The sequence below is a fragment of the Scardinius erythrophthalmus genome (assembly GCF_964197995.2).
Source record: "Scardinius erythrophthalmus genome assembly, chromosome: 22".
In the NCBI taxonomy this organism is placed as follows: Eukaryota; Metazoa; Chordata; class Actinopteri; order Cypriniformes; family Leuciscidae; genus Scardinius; species Scardinius erythrophthalmus.
In genome coordinates this window covers 4,676,461-4,695,615 of record NC_138242.1, presented here as the reverse complement: position 1 = coordinate 4,695,615, position 19,155 = coordinate 4,676,461, and the positions used below count along the sequence as shown (strand labels likewise).

General features: G+C 37.2%; 1 protein-coding gene across 4 annotated transcripts; it reads right to left on the bottom strand.

Moving 5' to 3' along the window:
- Nucleotides 1–386: 386 nt before the first annotated feature.
- gyg1b (glycogenin 1b) lies at nt 387–18,688 on the bottom strand. Of its 4 annotated transcripts, none has more exons than XM_081353460.1 (7): nt 18,501–18,688; nt 17,081–17,216; nt 16,826–17,000; nt 15,190–15,352; nt 6,563–6,689; nt 4,238–4,463; nt 387–2,149 (listed from the first exon to the last, which is right to left on the bottom strand). In XM_081353460.1, exons 1-7 carry the CDS (start codon nt 18,601–18,603, stop codon nt 2,006–2,008), a joined length of 1,074 nt encoding a protein of 357 aa, XP_081209586.1. In that variant the 5' UTR covers nt 18,604–18,688; the 3' UTR covers nt 387–2,005. The 4 variants fall into 4 exon arrangements, with proteins under 4 accessions (XP_081209586.1, XP_081209587.1, XP_081209589.1 ...); XM_081353461.1 differs by having other exon boundaries at nt 4,238–4,448; XM_081353463.1 differs by having other exon boundaries at nt 4,238–4,448; nt 17,081–17,211; nt 18,501–18,601.
- Between the last annotated feature and the right edge of the window lie 467 nt (nt 18,689–19,155).

The following is a 19,155-nucleotide window of genomic DNA, read 5'->3' as shown; positions in this document are numbered from 1 at the left end:
TGTTATTAAAAATGAATCATTTGTGCCCGTGTACCCTGTCCAACAGTTTATAAGAACTTAAGAACTGCATGATGAGGATTTATAAAGAAGACGATAATTAAAATACAAACACTAAAATAATGCATGCAAAGATAGTTTCACCATGAACCACAGGGTGTCGCTGTAATATAATTTATGAATGAATAATTTCATGATTTTTTATCTCTCTCTTGGATTGTTGTTTTGTAAACACTTTCAATTCACACTCATATGCCTTTATCTGTTAAGAAGTCTTCAGTTACAAACCCGGTTCTGGTTGAGGCCACATGTTATTATATGTTGCCTATGTATTATCTATGCATTAGGCTAGGCCTACAGTAAATTTGCCAGGCTATCAAACACACACGATCATTTCAAAAGCTTTATTTTATGGCCGGGGATCAAGGCCCTGTAACACTGAATAAAAGGAAACAGATACAAAAAAGAAAGAAGAAAAAAATACAAAGATATAAAAAAAGAAGATGAGGAAAAACAAGTGGCAATTGGTTGCAAAGTGATAACACAACAGATGTAAACAGAAATACACCATCCAACATGTGAATAATATAGGGTGATAAAAAAAAAAAAAACACTCAAACGCCTCTGAAAAGTGAAACATTATAGGCTAATGCACAGATTAAACAATAGGTGGAGAAAAAAGTGTTTGTCTTCTTTAAACGAGAATTATAGGCCAATAGTTCATTTAAGTGCTGAGATTGTTAACATGAACCGGGACTCGAACTGACGGCCTCTCACAGGCCTATAGAGTAGCGACTCTTCACAACACTTTAGAGACATTAAGCGACTATAGAGACCAATTTAGCGACTTTAAAGCGACTATAGAGACCAATGCATCGACTTTAACATGTAGTCAGTCATTTTATCAAACTCGTTCCACTGTCCGAAAAAATACAGTATCGCTGCGTCCAAAATCGCATACTGTCTGAGTAGGTAGGCAAGGCCTACTTTATTTGAATTTTTGCTTCGCGAACTATAAAGAAGAATGTTCTATACTATGAATGAAATTCGGACGTATAGGCTACATCTGCCATGTTGTTATGTTACGGTCACGTGACCTACCAGCGTCATAAATCGCATACTTCCCGTATTATAGGTGAAAAGCAGTGTGTGTCTGAATTCACAGTAGCCTACTCATAAAAGAGAAGGCAAAAAAAAAAATACCCGGATGGCCTACTTCTTTCAGGCGGGATTCTGAAGTGAGCATATGATGAACACTTTACTATCCCATGAGGCCACGGGACAGGATTTATGAATGACAGTGAAGCAATGCAACTGATGCTGGTAGGTTACATAATGACAACATGGCGAATGTAGTACGTCCAGATTACATTGCACACATCCATACTATATAGAACATACTTTTTTTAGAGGTTGTGAAGTAATTATTCAAAATAAGTAGACTACCTACTCAAGAGAGTAGCCTGTGAGATTTCGGACACAGCCGGACATTGTCCAGCGAATGCGACTTTACATTACTTTTTTCATAAAAGCACATACTGTTTTTCCAAATATTATGCATTCAGACATTCTACTTTGTTGGCATATTCTTGTTCACATAGGCTACTATATAGCAGAGAAGTATTTGATTTCGGACGCAGTGTATGCAAGCACAGGTCAGGAGAGGACACACGTAAAGTGCTGACAGTCGGCACATTACATCCAGTGACATTGAAACGACTGAGCAGGTTTTTGCTACTTTCCATTGAAAACTTTTGGCAACACTGGCGAGTACACCATTATTGGAACTTTGAGCTAGTGAAAGAGAAAGCCGACACTTCAGAGGCCTAAAACTCCCTTTATAAATCAAAATAAAAATTGCTAACTATATTTCATTCACATTTTGCATGAGGTTCCAAGGTAAAGTTCAGGCAATAAATGCTTGTATGAAGAGAAAGAGTGTGAGGAGTTAGCGTATCGCAATGTGAGGCACTTGCATAGCTGAGTTTCAGTGTGTTTAAAATTGTGACTATTTAAGGAAAACATCAAGCTTTTTCTGAATGTTGTCAAAAGAGTCTATTCCCAAGTAGTCGGCCTGGCCCTGTTCCCATCTCTGCTTGCGCTCGGCTGAGGACATGAGCGTCTGGACCGGCTCGCTCTCACCAGCATCCTCCTGTTGGTGAGAGAAGAATACAGGCAATTAAGACATTCAATTAATACTAATGAAAAAAAAGGGGTAAACTTACAAGTTCTGTACAGTTTGAAATAATCACAGCCATCAAAAGTGATAAAGGACAGACTGCCAGCAGTTTAGAAACTGAAGAAGTGCTTCTCAACCAAAGAGCCTCAGGGTGACTTAATGATTTCAGATCAGACTAAACAAGCATTAAAATAAGCCAAAACTACTACACATCTAGATATTTCTTACTTTAACTCTCTGAAAAACCAGGATTCCCACAATCTTGAAAATAGTGGATATATGAGGCAGACACATTTTTTTGTGATTTCTAGAAATGAAAAATAAATCTTTAAAATATATATTGAAATATACATAAATGTATATATATATATATATATATATATATACATAAATGTGTATATATATATATATATACACACATACATATATCTATATATATATATATATATATATATATATATATATATATATATCCAGTAAATTCCAAACAACATGACCCTCTTTGAAGAATCAGGATTCCCACAGTCTTGAAAAACCTGGAAATATGAGGTCGACTAATTGTAAAATTTTAGACCTGGTCATGTATATTTATATTAAAAAAAACACTAATAAATAATTTTCCCGTTATTCCAACCTATATTTGTTGGAATATTATATACCTATAAAATATTATTATTTTTTATTAGATTTAATTTTATTAAATTAGATTGATAATAATGATAATAATAATAATAATAATAATAATAATTCTAAATTATTAAAGCAAATTAGCTAGATGCTTATATGTAAATGTAAAATAAAATTTGACAAAAAAAAAAAAAAATACACCATTATATGAGAACTGAACTGGATGATGACATTGTCTCCAGAGCGGCTGTATATATAAATTAACTAAATTAATTTCGTAAAGATTTACAATTAATGCATTTAAATGAATTGTAAAGCTGCTTTGAAACAATCTGTATTGTAAAAAGCACTATACAAATGAAGGTGACTTGACTTTACATGGCGTTTTGTTGTTAAGATACATTATTCACAGCTTGTCGTGTAAGCAGGGCTTAAAACTAACTTTTTGCCACACCTGCTAATGACCGGTGAAAATTTACCGGCCATTAAGATTTTTTACCAGCCATGAAACTGTTTTTGCAAAATTGACAATTACATTATATAAATTTAAAACATTATTAAAGAGATTACTTGTCTTTAATAATGTTTTAAATTTATATAATATAATTGTGAATTTTCACTGGTATCTTAAATGTTGGTTTAATAAAATAAGAACAAATGATCAAATTACAAGCAAAAGCACAAATAAATACGATAAAACAAAGATACTAATGAAATAAACCGTGCTTTTCAGGTTGGTCTAACAGTAGTTTCCAGGTGCAGAAATAAAAGCAAGCAAATGTAAATTGACACTGAATAACCGTTTTTTTTACCTTTAATAAGGATGTTTCATTTATACAGTGAAGACTATGCAGTCAAGAGCAGTGAGTGATTATATCTTTGTCCTTTGTGATTGACATTAAAAACAGACAGCCGCAGGTTTATTAGGCTGTTGTCCCTTATCTAATATACTGATACTGCACGCATGCGTTTACTTTCTCAACGGTTTACATTCACTTAAGACATAACAGACTGTAGGTTTACTAGGATACTAGATTTTTTTTATTTACATAATTTTGTGGGAATTTGTCCACTCAAGTGCAAGAAGACGTGAAAGAGAGCGTGTTCACGCGCTGTCAGATACACGGCTGTTTGGGCGCGCGCTTTCCACACAGCACACGAGTAATGAAATCAGTTCCCTTTCACGTCTTCTTACGCTTGAATAATTAAATCGTCAAGGCTTTTGTTGACTTTTTCAACGGTTCCGAGTGCCGTTCATGTTTGTTCACGTTCATGCATTGTTAGAATTCATAAAAATGTTACCAGCCAACTGGCGAGTGACACAGTTTCATATACTTTAGTGTTAATTTAGTCCCTGAGTGGAAGTATGAGAATTGTGACACGGCCATGAAGACTCAATGAAAGGGTTCTGTATAGTATTCTGTGGGCTCTGACCTCGCAGCCGGAGCAGAAGGGCTGGTCTCCGTACTCTCGGATCAGCATGGGCACCACCTCACCGCTGTACAGCGTCCACCACTCCAGGAGGAAGCCGGGGTGAGCCGCCGCCGTCACGTCCCCGCGCACTCGCCTCTGCCTGGGGTTGTACGTGTAGCTCCACGGCTTCATCTGGCCCAGGAAGTGGACGACTTTTGCATTTGCACCATATCTGTGGACAGAAAGACTAGGGATAGTTCACACAAAAATTAAAATTCTGTCATCATTTATTTACCCTCAAGTTGTTCTAAACCAGTTTGCATTTATTTATTCTGCTGAACACAACAGAATATGGGTTACTAAACAGTTGATGGACCCCACTGACATCCAGATAATGAAAAAAATGTTATGGATGTCAATGGAGCGCATCAACCGACATTCAAAATATCTTTCATGCTCAGAAGACAGAAATGTAGGTAACACTTTATATTTTTCAGTGTCCTTTATACATATGTCACATGTACTTACCATAGTAATAACAGAAATTATGCATAATTACATGCAACTAACCCTCAACCAAATCCTAATCCTATAGTAAGTACATGTAGTTGCTTAAAGGCATATTTCACCACTGGAAAGATGAATGTGTATTTAAATTGGGTCATTTATTATGTAGTAGAAATGTGAAATTATTTTAGAAGTTGGTGCCGTCTAGACTGAGAAAAGCCAGAAAATGTATTTTTGGCTCATGTGGATGAAAGACAACAACTCCCAGAATGCACTTGCTTCGCTGCCCTACGAGGCCCAAGCCACGCCTACCGGTTACAGAGGGCTACCGGAAGAAATGATACGACTAGGCTACTAGTCAACTCGAAACTGAAAAGACGGCGTTTTATGGTGAGATCCCCCTATGGGCGGGTTGAAGACATGCGGGACGAGCTCCTCCTACTGGCTGGAGTCTCTCGCCTCTGGACAGAAAAGACTCTGATGAGCTAAATGACGATTTTGGCGTCATCGGAGGTTTTTTCCCAGACACGCAATACAGAAATCTCTCGTCTCAGGGGGACATGAGGGAGGGACGCACGGTCATTCGAAAATACTACCTGGTTTCTACTGATACAAAGCTTAATGCTAATCAGTGAAGTATCCCTTTAAGATTATTCAGTACTTAAATATATAATTACACTAACAATGACACCTTAAAATAAAATGTAACCGAAATTTATACAGGTTTGGAACAACTTGAGGATGAGTAAATGATGACAATTTTCATTTTTGGGTGAACTATCCCTTTAAGTGCAAGATTTATGAACTGCTTATGCCAGCATAAACTACTGTCAGGATTCCTAAAGACCAGGAGGCAAGGGAGGCAGTGCCTCCTCAAAAACTGGATGAGAAAATAATCTATATTTCAAAAATAAAACAAATATTACAAAACGTGACTTTAAAAAGTGTATAAATCACTCCAAGAGCCGTGAGAGAACGGTGTGACTGATCATGAGCGTCACCTGTGCAACGCACCGGTCTCGTACCTCACGGAGGAGCTTCAGAGCATTAGAGGAGCGGCGACAGTGAAGGATGAGAGAGGACCAGGCCAGGCCAGGCCTTTTTGTATGCGTTTTTGGCCGTTCAAACTTTTGAAAATGGGTTTTAAAATGAAACTTTGAAATGATACCGTTATCGTCTCTGTGTAAACTACAAAAACATGAATCTGTGAAAACGGTGACATCATGCACATGTATTACGTGTTCAGTCTATAGACACGTAGTGTTTCTTTACAAAGTGACATCGCCACCTACTGGCCTGACAGCAGAATACAGCATTTTAGTCGTTTTTAGTCATCATCCGCAGAACTTTCCACTCTCATGTGGAATGTGTGATAGGTGTCCATAAGGTTTATGAATGCATTTAAATGCATTAAAATGTGTCTATTGCTTTGAGGTCAAGTAATACATAATGGTTTAACTGTTTAAAAGGACTGAAATCTGCTCTCACTTTTTGTCACATTTTCTGTGGGTTGAAATCAGCTAAATCTATTTATATATGGTACATGGTGTAAAACTGTGCTAAACAAATAAAATAAAAAATACTATCCACACCATTACTACTGGCAGCTGAAAACATTTTCGAATTAGAGAGTCTCCTGAAATGATTCTGACACTCGTTCTGAGCCCCGTCTCACACTCTTCTTTCCTCATCTACTGTAACCTGATGTTGAGGCATAAGCAGCAAACTCATGTGACTGTGTGTATCCTCTTACTGTCCCATCCTGAAGGCCAGCGCATGCCAAGATCAATGATATGGTGTCAAACAGGGCCGCTGATGAAGTCGAGGAGTCGCACTTACTGTTTGAAAGCAGGAAGGTAAGTGTAGATGGCTATGCTGCTCATGTTATAGATGAAAGGAAGGTGTTTCGTGATGTCGGCTGTTGCCCAGTCGCCGAAGAAGCCGTTCAGAACTCCTTGGTCCCCTCCTATTGGACAAACAATGAATAAAGAATGTCTTAAAATGGAATTAACTCTATTTCATTTATCAATATAATTTAGAACACTAAAAGCACTTCATTTAAGCCTTTATTGAAGCTAAAGTGTGTAATTGCAGAGAATTATTAAACAATTAAATTAATAAAACATGAATAAATAATTTAATAAAACTAATTAAATTTATAATGAATATCTAAAAATAAATGAATAAATAACGAACAAATAAATAATTAAAAATAATTAATAATTAAATTAAATTAAATTTAATTAAAAATTAAAAAAAACTAAAAATAGTAAATGAATAACTAAAATGAATAATTAAACAACATTAAATAAGTAAATAAAAACAATTTATTAAAAGAAATGTATTAATAGAATGAAGAAATAATTAACAAAATGAAAAACAATTAAATAAAGCCAATTAACAAAAATAAATAAACCAAATGAATACAAAGATTGATTAAACAAATGAATAATTAAATAAATTAAATAAAAAAATAAATTAAACAAATAAAACTAAATAAATAATATATTAAAACAATTAAATGAATAAATATAAACAAATTGCTTATTTAAATATTCTTTGCACTAAGAAAAAAAATATGTTCACTAAAAGGTTCTTTGTGGAACCCAATGATTGAAAATGATTGCGAAAACTCCCTTTTAGAACCTTGATTTTGTTTTAACTCAGAAAAATAAAGTATAAAATTTACATTTTGAATTCTTTGTTATGCTATGTTATGTCAGGCTGTTGCTATGGGGTTGCTAAGGTGTCCTCGTTGCTTTTAGTATTCTTTATCAGTCTTTTTGGTTGTTTCTAAGGTGTTCTAACCTCCTACTGACATTTTGTATGTGATGAAACCTGATCTGTTTGCTCAGAGTAGCTGTCAGTGTGGACGACATAGGCGTCCCAGAACTGCAGACTACATAGTGAATGAGGAATGAAAATTAGTTAATTATTCAGATTCAGCTGCAAACAATATTGCGCAGATGGCACTGCATACAGTATGTTGTGTCCCAAGTGGCGGTTTTTTATTATTAGTTGTGTTTTTTTTTTACCTAAAATGAAATTAACAAACACCAACAATACTTTTTTTCCACATCTTATAGCACTGCAGCAAAAAAAACAAACAAAAAAAAAAAACATATGAAGACCAGTTAGGCTCTTTACTCCCATACGAGGAATGTGCCCAGGTTGAAAAAAGACCCTACATATCTAAAAGAGATCCCGGTCTCAAAGAGCAGCCTACATGCATGCTTGCTCAAAGGTCAGCGAGGACACACACCACAGAGACACGGCTATACATGTTACAGCATGACACATACTGACACGATTAAAACAAGCACTGAAAGGCTGTTTAATAAGCCTGTATTGAGATCAGGTGTCTGCTATACAGACACAGAATCCAGGAGTGTAGGAGGACACGGGCAATATTAATAGCGCTCCTGAAGACACACAGACAGCTGGTTAACATTAAAGGGGTCATATAATGGTACATGCACTTTTACAAGTTGATTGTACTGAAGTGTGTGTTGGCAGTGCCTGTACACAACCATCATAAAATGATAAAAATCCATCCCGTGGTCTTTTTTTAATCTTCTTATAATGTTTCCCCCTCTCTCAAATCAAGCCGTTCGATTTTGTGACGTTACACGGTCGGACGCCCCTCCCACGATTGTTGATTGACAGCAGCGTTTCAACACAGACCCGCCCTCGCTCGTGAGCGAGCTGTCAATCATAGAAGGCGCGGTCATTGTTGATACGCTGGAGCACTGTCTATGAGCTGAACAGCGTCTAAGCGATTGTGGTGTTCTGCTCTTGGGTGTAATAATGAACACAGAAGTCATTTTGATGTTCCTAAATCCGAACCGCTGAAGACGCAGTGGCTGAGTTTGTTTTTTCGAAGGGAATATTCCCCACGATCAACGTCAATGCTTTCATGTTTGCGCGAATCATTTCACGCACCAGACTGCTTTACAAATGAGGGTCAGTATAAAGCTGTTTTTGCTAAGAAGCTGCTCCAGAAAAAAGGATCAGTACCAACTATTCGTGTTCCTGCTGCACCTCCGGAAGAACAAGTGAGTGTAACGTTTTATTGACCTTTATATTAATCTTTATATTAATCTTTGCAAATCGCTTGCACGCTTCACGATGAATGTGGTTGTTTACACTCAGGGTACATTATGGCATGTTTTCTATGTACGACGTTCTCAATATAATTCATAATCCCACGTTTATAATGAACAACGCGTTATGGTTATTGTGTTATTGTGTTACAAACGGTGTGTGTACAGAACAGAGGGGCGGGGTGAGCAAAGCTCATTATCATTTAAAGACACATGCACTGAAACGGCGTGCTGAAAATAGAGCTGTTTTTGACCAGGTAAAATGAGTGTTTTCTTACAATACTAATGAGCATTTTTAAAGTAAATTACAAACTTTTCATTTAGACCCTAAAGAATCATATTAGCTTGTACAAAAATGGCATTATATGACCCTTTTAAAGGGATAGTTCGCCCAAAAATGAAAATTCTGTCATCATCTAATCACCCTCATGTCGGGTGGTAAAGCGGCAAAGCGTAAAGTGGTAGTTGCGTAGCTGTGTGTAAAATAACGATCATCAAAACTTATGTTTCTGAATGAAGTGTCGACCCAGGACGAGCTATGAAGCATTAGGGGTGTTGATGGACTCAATCGACTCCATCTGTGCTTTGACCATCGCTCTGAATCCCATCCAGACGTGGTCTTTGATAAAAACGCAATTCTCAGCTTTTTGCTCAAGTTGCTTAAAAACATACCCACATTCAAGTGTTGATAAGAAAGGAATGCATGAAGATAGAATAAAACTTTTTTTTCTTTGGTTGTCTAAAAGCAGAGGGTCTGCATATTCAGACATTCATACAACAAATGTGCTCATATTCTGGGGGCCATGAAAATTAAAAATGATCAGAAATTATCAAAAATGCTTGAGGTGACTGGCAACCTTTTCAAAAACTCTGGCGGGAAAAGAGTTAAAAAGAATCATACACATTGTACATTGCATTTACTGTCGCTTGGTGGAATTTTGCAGGCAAAATCCAGTTAATTTATTATGAATCTGCACAATCTTAAGTTTTGTGTGAGGGCAACATTGGCCCAAAAAGATGTTGCTCATGTTCAAGTTGCTGTGCTGGCCTGCAGAAAGCTGGTTTGAGAGAGAGCCGTGAGCTAAGCTGGACTGCGCTTAGATTTGCCATCCTCTGCACTAAAACACATGAATGTTTGCTCCAGGACAGGCCATGTGCACGATATGAGGAAATTAATATAGACTCGGCACAAACCATATACAGCATCCTCACTGCCAGCCAAAAAAAGAGAGTTTTTGAAACTCAAATAATGCTACGTGCCCTAAACAGATTATCTAACATGCTGGAGCATTCAGAATAACGTGCTTGCAAAGCATGCTGGTTTACCAGCTAAACCAATCCACAGCCAGTTTATCTGGGCGTGCCGTCAGAAACAGGGTTCAGAATCGGCCCCCAGGGCTTTCCTTCTGCATGTGGCTCTACAAACATTACTGCAGTCTTGAAGCGCTCATTTTGACGGGATGATCTGAACGGTCCAGGAATGCACATAGTCTCACGCTGGTTTACATTGGCAGAGGATGAGAACAAGTCCACATGATAGCCTCAGGTCATCAGGACTGTAATAAACGAGGAAATGGAAAGATACTTGTTTGATGCCCTATTTCACTCTACAGGTACTCCAAGACATATGAGAAAAGGTTAAAAGAAGTTAATGAATAGGTTTCCAAGTCCAAGCCTAATGCACAGGACAATAGAGACACCAGAATAAAAATATTCATGATCCTGCAGCTGAAAATACATAATTTTAGACGAATATGCTTGCACTTTTAATGTGACAAATAATGTGTTTTTTACTTTTTAAGTGCTTTTTACTGTTAAAACTTTTTACTGGTAACAAGACATTTGGCATTATCAGGGCCCACAAATATTCCCCCATTGCATTATTATACATTATTTATTACATGGCTTGGTTGATATTTCTTGATAATAAAATATTTCGCTGCTAAGGATAACACACACCGTTGCCATGAAAAACAGAGCGTTGCTATGGACGCAGGATTCTAACCGTAGAGACGGAACGGACTATTTTGTTTAGCGGAAGCAATACAATCGTTTTTAAATCAATAAACTCCTTTTTAAATCAATATTCCTTGTCAAATTATTGATTTATTTGGTGGGTAGCCATGTAATAAGCGGGATAATGTAGAGCGAGGGGGTTGTTATAGCGAATACAACCCCTTCAGGCTGATCACCGCCTCGCTCTACATTATCCCTTACATATTAGTTTAATGTAGTACTGACACTAAAACTCTGAAAACTTTAATTTCTCACACAGTAATTTTATAACTATTGATGCATTTTTGTATTGCGATATATTGTGACACCCCTACAAAACACTATTGAAACTGCTGATCACAGAGATTATCACTGAACATACTCAGTGTTCTTTGAATTTCTTTAGTTTAAACCCCCAACACTCTGGAAGTGAGCAAAACAAGTGACACAGAAAAGCTTTAAGCATCACTGACATTTTCTTTCCAAAATGTGAATCTAGTTTCGTAGTTCCTTCCCTCCCAAACTCAGTTTCAATAAGCAGAGAATACCATGAGACAACATGGCAACAGTCATGAAGAGTTCAAACTATTCCTGTTACGACCACGGACAAACTAGCCCTGCTAAAAATAAAGCAATCATTACAAATTACCAGACCATTAGAGCATTGCCGTGTCATTAAACAGGGCAGAGGATGTTCAGAGGATGGTCACTTCTCAAAAATAGACTGAATATTCAAGCTGACGAGATTGTGTAGCATTTATACGGCCTGCAATAAGCACAGGCCGTGTATGACAGCCCAGAAAGAGAACAAAAGCACAATAATCAGGCTCTTGAAAAGCTGCCAGTCTCCATAATGTAAACGGTGTCAATTAATTTCAGAAACCGCATCAGAGCCCTCCCTCAAAACGCTGCAATCTAATTGGTTCCTCGACGGTCGCACTCAAACTCGTGTAAGAATGGGTTCACTGTGTCGTCGAGCTGAAAACAGGTCCAAAACTTCCTGAAACTCTCTCGCACAAGCTGGCATGTGCAAACAATTATTCATCCAGCATTTTATCAACTAAAAGATAAAAAACAAAGTGAATGGAAAGAGAAACATGCATGCTCGTCCGCTTAGCCATTTAACCAAATTACGAAAACCCATAAAAGTTGCGTAACACGCAACTTTGCCAAGAGGTGGCTGTAGAAAAATGGCCCTTGGCTCCCAAAGAAAAGGAAAAAGAGGGTTGCCTTGAAAGGGCTTTTGTTCGCTATGAGCGCTTGTGCCAGATTCCTCTCGCCGGGCTCTTGAACCAGCTGTGTTGGGCAATACTCGGGAGGCTCTGCTGGCAACTTTTTGCTTGAGGTAATTTTGTGATGCAAACAAGAAAGGGCGGGTTAATTGCGCTGACATTATGTGTAAGATGAGCACACGTCAAACTGATGGGTGTGTGATTATCTGCCGAGATGTTTCGACTGGAATGATAAGGAAGATGCCTCCATTATTTAGCCACGTCTGGCCTTGACAAGCACCCAAATCACCAGAGAGAGACTTAAGAGCTGCTTAAACAAATGTCAGTTTACGATCTATTCGAGACCAGGGGTGTCCGATCCTGCAATTGGTCTATATCAGGGGCATTTTACACGACACCGTTTTCACAAAAAAAAAATATATATATATGCGTTTTGGCCGTTCATTTACACAACAACAGCCTTTTGAGGGCCTGAAAATGCTAACTTTTGAAAACGGGTTTCAAAGTGCAAGTTTTTCATATGATACCGTTATAGTCTCGCAAATGAGGTCATGTGCATGTGTATTACATGTTCAGTTTATAGGCGTATAGGGTTTCTTTCAAGGGGGTAATGTTTCAGAAAAAAAACTGAAGCTTCCCCGGGCGCCGCCATTGATTAGCGGACCATCCCCTGCTGTTAGCATGCCATTGACTCCCATTCATTTTGGCGTCACTTTGACAGCGAATAACTTTACATCTGAGGCGTTTAAAGACTCCATTTGTCCATTATTTATTTCTAAAGAAACATGAAAATGTATAAAAGGCTCCATTACCTTGTAGCTTATGTTATGGCCCTGTAGAAGCAGTTTTTGTAAAAATAGGCAAACGATTGCATCATAACCACGCGACTCTCCATCGCACAGTAGAGAGATTACCGTATGGACAGGAGGAGAAGCTTGCGGGCAATCGGGGGGACGTGGAGGCAAAATGACAAAATAATTAATCAGAATACTTAGCAAAAGTTTCTCCTGCTCTTAGCTCATGGACAGCTCCTATTCACACTCTCCGTCTCTGCAAGTTTCGGAAAGGAATGATTCAGATTTCTTTGGCACAGCTGCTAGAAGACAGACGGGTTGCTCACGTCACATCTACATCGTCAAGCTCAGTGTGAGTCTGTGCAGTCGCTCAGCCATCAGGACGTGAGAGCTTCTAATTGACTTCACTTTTCTCTGTTGAATCCAATGGGGTCGCTGTGTCCATTTCTTTTACGGTCTATGGTTTCTTTACAAAATGACATCGCCACCTACTGGTCTGACAGCAGAATACAGCGTTTTTAGTCGTTTTCACAGATCCGTGTGAACGGGGAATGTTTTGACAATGTTGTCGTCTGTGCGCGAAAAAAGCAAAGTAAAACATTTTGTTTCCACTATATTCGTAGTTGTGTAAACGCACCCTCGGACGCCACGGACCCCTAAACAAGATCATCTTTATGATCACCCTAAAACTTAAAAAGGCAGCTCTATGATTTCATGTAAAAACCCCAATTTACACTGTGAAAAATAAATATCTGGAAAATATTTAGTTTACTTTTTTTTAAATACTCACTATAGTACTGTACTGTGTAAATTTATACAATAAACATATATTTTAGGATGTTTTAATGGAAACAGCAGTGTAATTTTTTTTTTTTGCAGTGTAAATAATTGTCTGACTCAGCACGTCACGGACAAAACATTTTAAAAATAAAACACATTGATATGGTTTCCTTCAAATACAATTGAATTGTTCATAATATTGGGAAGAGCACAAAAGGAGTTATCATTAGGCTGTTGTCGGTCTGTGCACGACACGGATATGAGGTTTTACAGCACTACTGTCATCAGACCCATTCAAACCGGCCAATGGACCGTCCGATCACGGAGCGAGTCCTTCGGTGTCTGTCATTACGCCATTATGTTGCTAAGCCATCTGCTAGACAGAGTAAGTGCATCACTGATCATTATTAGTGCGAAAATATCCTCAATTAAACATGAGTTCTGCCATTTTAACACAATTTAAAGCAGAATTATCAAGTGCCAAGCAATCCTCGCTGTAGTTAAAACATTAAAACACAGCATGCCACAGGAAAAGTGTTCAAAAGCAAAGCATCCACTACAAATATTTCTATTTAAATTGTACATTGTAACTTCTGGATAATGATTTCATGTAATTTCAGTGCTTAACTCTATTACTGAGATTGGCATATTAAATCTAAATGTAGAAATGGCAATGTTCAAATGGAAAACAGAGTTTAAATAATTATGTTCACTTCATTACTTCGCTCACTCCAGTAAATGAGTGCGTACACACGGTCTAGAGTGTCTATACGGTGCGCACACATTTACGGCAAGTTTATTTTTTATAAATCCCGATGTGTGCTTGGAAAATTGCGTATGCACATTTCAATGCCTTTTGTGCGTACGCAACGTTTATACATCAGGCCACTGGTCTATATGACTCGCACCATATCAATGTGTTCTGAAGTCATACAATAACTTTAAGAAACAGAAATGTTTGTTATTTACTAAAATTATTGCTCTTTACTGTCCTTAGCCATTCAACATAACATTTGGATTCAGAATATAATGCATGCGTCATATGAACTACTTCAATAGTGCCTTTTGACCTATGGTAACTTTTTGTTTAGTTTTCATTGTGTGGAAAAGAGCAGCGGGAACATTCTTCACAATCTCTCATTTTAAATATTTTAAGTAATTAAGTGAGTAATCTCATCCCTCCAGCTTGGGGGAAAAAAAAATCACTTACCAATATATAATAGTTCACACCAAGGATGGGAACTATTGATAACTATAAAAATATTAATTCTAATTCTGTGAGAATATGCCACACCACAGCTATAACAACAACAACAACACAGTGGGACAATATAGTTGGAATCACTTTCTGAACAATGTTGTCCAGTTGACGAACCATAAACATATTGACAGCCAATCAGAATCCATCCTGCTTTAAAGAGCTTGATCATTTAAAGTGGCAGATGTCGAAACTGCAGCGCGTGCTTATAATAAACAGCACACTATTGTCTGCTGGTGTGCATGCTAATGTAGTGTAATGCTCTAAAACACCCCAAAATGAATGACGCTCGTGGTTTGCGTACCATCAAAGCTGCCGTGCTCGGTGCAGAACTGCAGAAGTTTTCCGTAGGTTTCCTCGGACGGGCGAAACACGAACACACCCGAGTTGAAACAATCAGGCCAACCGGGGTCCGGCGCCGCAGACAACTCCTCTCTGTCGAACAGCTCGTCTATGTTGGACACCACCTAGATCCAAACAATAAGTGTGAAACTTCTCAGAACTGTCAACAGAAAGTCAAAAAGGTTACACTTTATTTTAAGGTGTCATTGTTACCGTGTAATTATATATTTAAGTTCTGAGTAATATTAAGCAACTACATGTACTTACTATAGGGTTAGGGTAGGATTAGGATTTGGTTGAGGGTTAGTTGCATGTAATAATGCATTATTTACTGTTATTACTATGGTAAGTACATGTAACATATGTAACAAGGACACTGTAAAATAAAGTGTTACCGTCAAAATTCCCAAAATGCTCTCCTAATTTAATAATTATTATTTTTTTAAATTGACTGTTCATCGGAGTGCTCCAAGACTTTTGTTGCACTTGAACTCGGAACACACACACACACACTTTTTTTTCCGACTGGATTCGAGGGGTTTATGTGGTTTTCATAAAAATGGTAACAAATCCTTTCCTCGCGGGTCAATTTGACCCCTATAGGAATGAATGGGACATGAAAAAAAAGGGATTTATTTTATTTGTCAAAAGAATATAAAAAATCTGGCATAAATGGAGGCATGACTTTAGAACATCCCGAATGCAGAACACACTAACAGACACGTACACACGCACATACGTACACACGTAAAATCTAGTAATTTAGAAATAATATAAAGTTTTTATTTCTAAAATATAAATATATATATATATATATATATTAGGGCTGTCAAACGATTAATCGCGATTAATCACATCCAAAATAAAAGTTTGTGTTACATAATATATGTGTGTGTATGGAGTATAATTATTTTCTATATAAAAATACACACACATGCATATATATTTAAGAAAAATGTGTTATTTATATATAAAATATTTATATATAATATAAATTATATATAATATAAATATATATACACAGTATATACATGCAAATATTTCTTAAATATATACAGTACATGCATGTGTGTGTATTTATATATAGAAAATAATTATACACCGTACACACACATATATTATGTAAAAACAAACTTTTATTTTGGATGCGATTAATCGCGATTAATCGTTTGACAGCCCTAATATATATATATATATATATATATATATATATATATATATATATATATATATATATATATATATATATATATATATATATATATATATATATATATATATATATATATATATGCAATGATACAAGCTTTCTGGACAAAAAAAATGTATAAGTATATTAGGGCTTTGGGTCCGGGAAGGATTTGTTACAGGTATGGGAGGAGAGCATAAATACTTGTGGTCTTATTGTGTACAATTCAGTGGTGCACATACACATCGGTGCAAGTTAAACAAGTTAAGCGCAACACAGAGGCTTACATTCACACACTGAGTTAATGAGGCACAATGTAATTCAAGTGACATAACAAACCACACGGACTAACCGCATTATAAATATTTCATGCACGTTTTGACAAGGCACAGCTTAACTCAACACTCACCAGCGTGTCTGCATCCATAAACACACATTTAGAGTAGTGTGTGAGAGTCCAGCAGTGCAGCTTGGTGAATGTGACACCCAGATCGGGTCTCTTCATCATGGCCAAATGTGCCGTGTCCCCGCTGTCCAGCACATCCACTAGCCTGACTTCATCGTAGATCTTATGAAGCACTGCCCTAAAAACATTCAAAAACAACTTCTTTTGTGTTCCAGACGGGTTTGCAACACACTTCTACAGTGGCGTGACATGTCGTACCTTGACTGATCGGACACATGGGGTCCAATGAGCACCACCAGCTTTTTTGAAGTCTTGTGGTTCCTAAGGGATTTTCCGAGCACCATTGCTCCTCTTGCATAGCTATCATTTGTGGCCAAAGTGACAAATGCCTGTTCTGCCGAGGAAACGAGAGGGTTACAGATTGGCGTAATGTGGCATGACTGACAGATGACAGTTTTATGAATTTGATTGCATGACAGAATGAATGCAGATCAATGATGCAGATTTGCCCACATAACTTACAAAGCTTAATATACAAACAGTAGACAGTTATATGCCTTTGTAACACAAATGAAAAGCCAAATATTGTTATTTTTTTTTTAATATGGTTTAAAAAGTACGTTTTTTTGATGAGTTGATTTGATTACAAGAATCGGTTCTTTTGAACAATTCATTTCAAAGAACCTGTTCAAAAACTGATTCAGTGATTCTTTTACCTCATGGCGTGGTTCCTCACACCATTGCTTGGCATATGATGTAAAATATTCCAGAAAAGCCATATTGTTAAGTTTTATTAAAAGGGGGGTTTGATCTTAATGTCAGAGTTCGGTTTGTAATCATAATTCAGCGCATAAAAGCGCAGAAACTAATTTGCATTAAACAATATTAATTATTTTACAGGCAGCCTATATCTGTCCACTCAAATAACACAGTCTCACCCCAAAACGTCACATACTGACGGGTCTTGACCATACGGCAACATACGACGAAAAGGGTACCCCTAAAACGTCCATATGTGACGATTCGGGTTATGGGTAGGTTTAGGTATGCGTTAGGGTACCGCTAGGAGGCGCTGCTGGTGCGCTTATGTCTTCGTCTCATATGGACGTTTTAGGGGTACCCTTTTCGTCGTATGTTGCCGTATGGTCAAGACCCGTCAGTACATGACGTTTTGGGGTGAGACCGGGCTGACTCAAAAGTTTTGCATGTTTTAATTAAATGCTAAACCAATTGTTTTGGGCATTTAATATTTCCTCGGCTCATTACGAGTCACACACAACCATTCATTTAAAAAAGACGGTTCTGAGTTCGCTGAATCTAGTTGTTAACTCGGATAATTGCGAGTCGAACACATTCGAAAAGGCGGTTCAATGAACTCGAGCGCCTGGATTTGATTCAACAACGAATCGTTGGATAATAAAACAATGATATTAGTAATAATGCCAGTATATATAAACAAATATTAGCTACACACTTTACACCTGCAGAAATATGAGGAATGCAAAGAACATGCACTGTCCTTAAAACCTTTTTGATGCTATTTACATATGTATAAAGCTCAGCATATAGCATGTAAATAAATCGCAGCTATTTACAGGTACTTTTCAGCACGAGATGGTCCAACCCCTACACGTCAACAGCTCCGTTTAATATACAAAGTGTAATCATTGTCACATACCTGCCATGCTTGATATTAGTAAAAGCTGCTTTGTAGCTCGGACTCCCCCAGAGCAGCAGTGACACTTCAATAAAAGAGACTTTGTTTCACGCCTTGGCTTCATTTATACCAGCGCGGACCTTCTCCATATATACTGCTGTCAGTCACGTGACTAGAAAGCGCTCTGCGGACACGCACGCGATTGGCTCGTGATGTTTGAGGCGTGGCTTCATATATGTAACTTGTACTTGTGTGGTTGACAAACTTCCAAGTTTTTGTAATTTATATGAATGTAAAAGGGCAAGTGTATACTTTTACATTTTAATGGCAGAAGTAGGCTACATGTAGATATTGTTTCATAAATATGTATATTTGTGCAAAAAAAAATAGAAATATATGTATACAGTTTTATATTCCATAATAAATATATGTGTATAATCCATATTTTAAACTTCATGACACTTATAATAACTTATATTAATAACTAATACTTCTATCTAATGTTATCGGATTGAATATTAATATAAAGTGTAGGCTATACTTGTGCTGTTCTAAAATAGTGGGAGTTAGAGGGGAAATACTAATGATTGCTGATAACACACAGCAGAAGATATGAGGACTGTTTTTAGGCTCTACTCACTGTAAATATACAGTGTGAGCAGATTGGTGTCTTGTG

What these genes read in the sequence shown, in the direction of transcription:
- gyg1b (XM_081353460.1), bottom strand. Translation starts at nt 18,603, where the DNA reads ATGAAGCCAAGGCGTGAAACAAAGTCTCTTTTATTGAAGTGTCACTGC. An exon ending in TTATGGATGCAGACACGCTG is followed by an intron (nt 15,353 to 16,825) that starts GTGAGTGTTGAG and finishes GTTTGGATCTAG; the next exon opens with GTGGTGTCCAACATAGACGA. An exon ending in TACCTTCCTGCTTTCAAACA is followed by an intron (nt 4,464 to 6,562) that starts GTAAGTGCGACT and finishes AACTATCCCTAG; the next exon opens with TCTTTCTGTCCACAGATATG.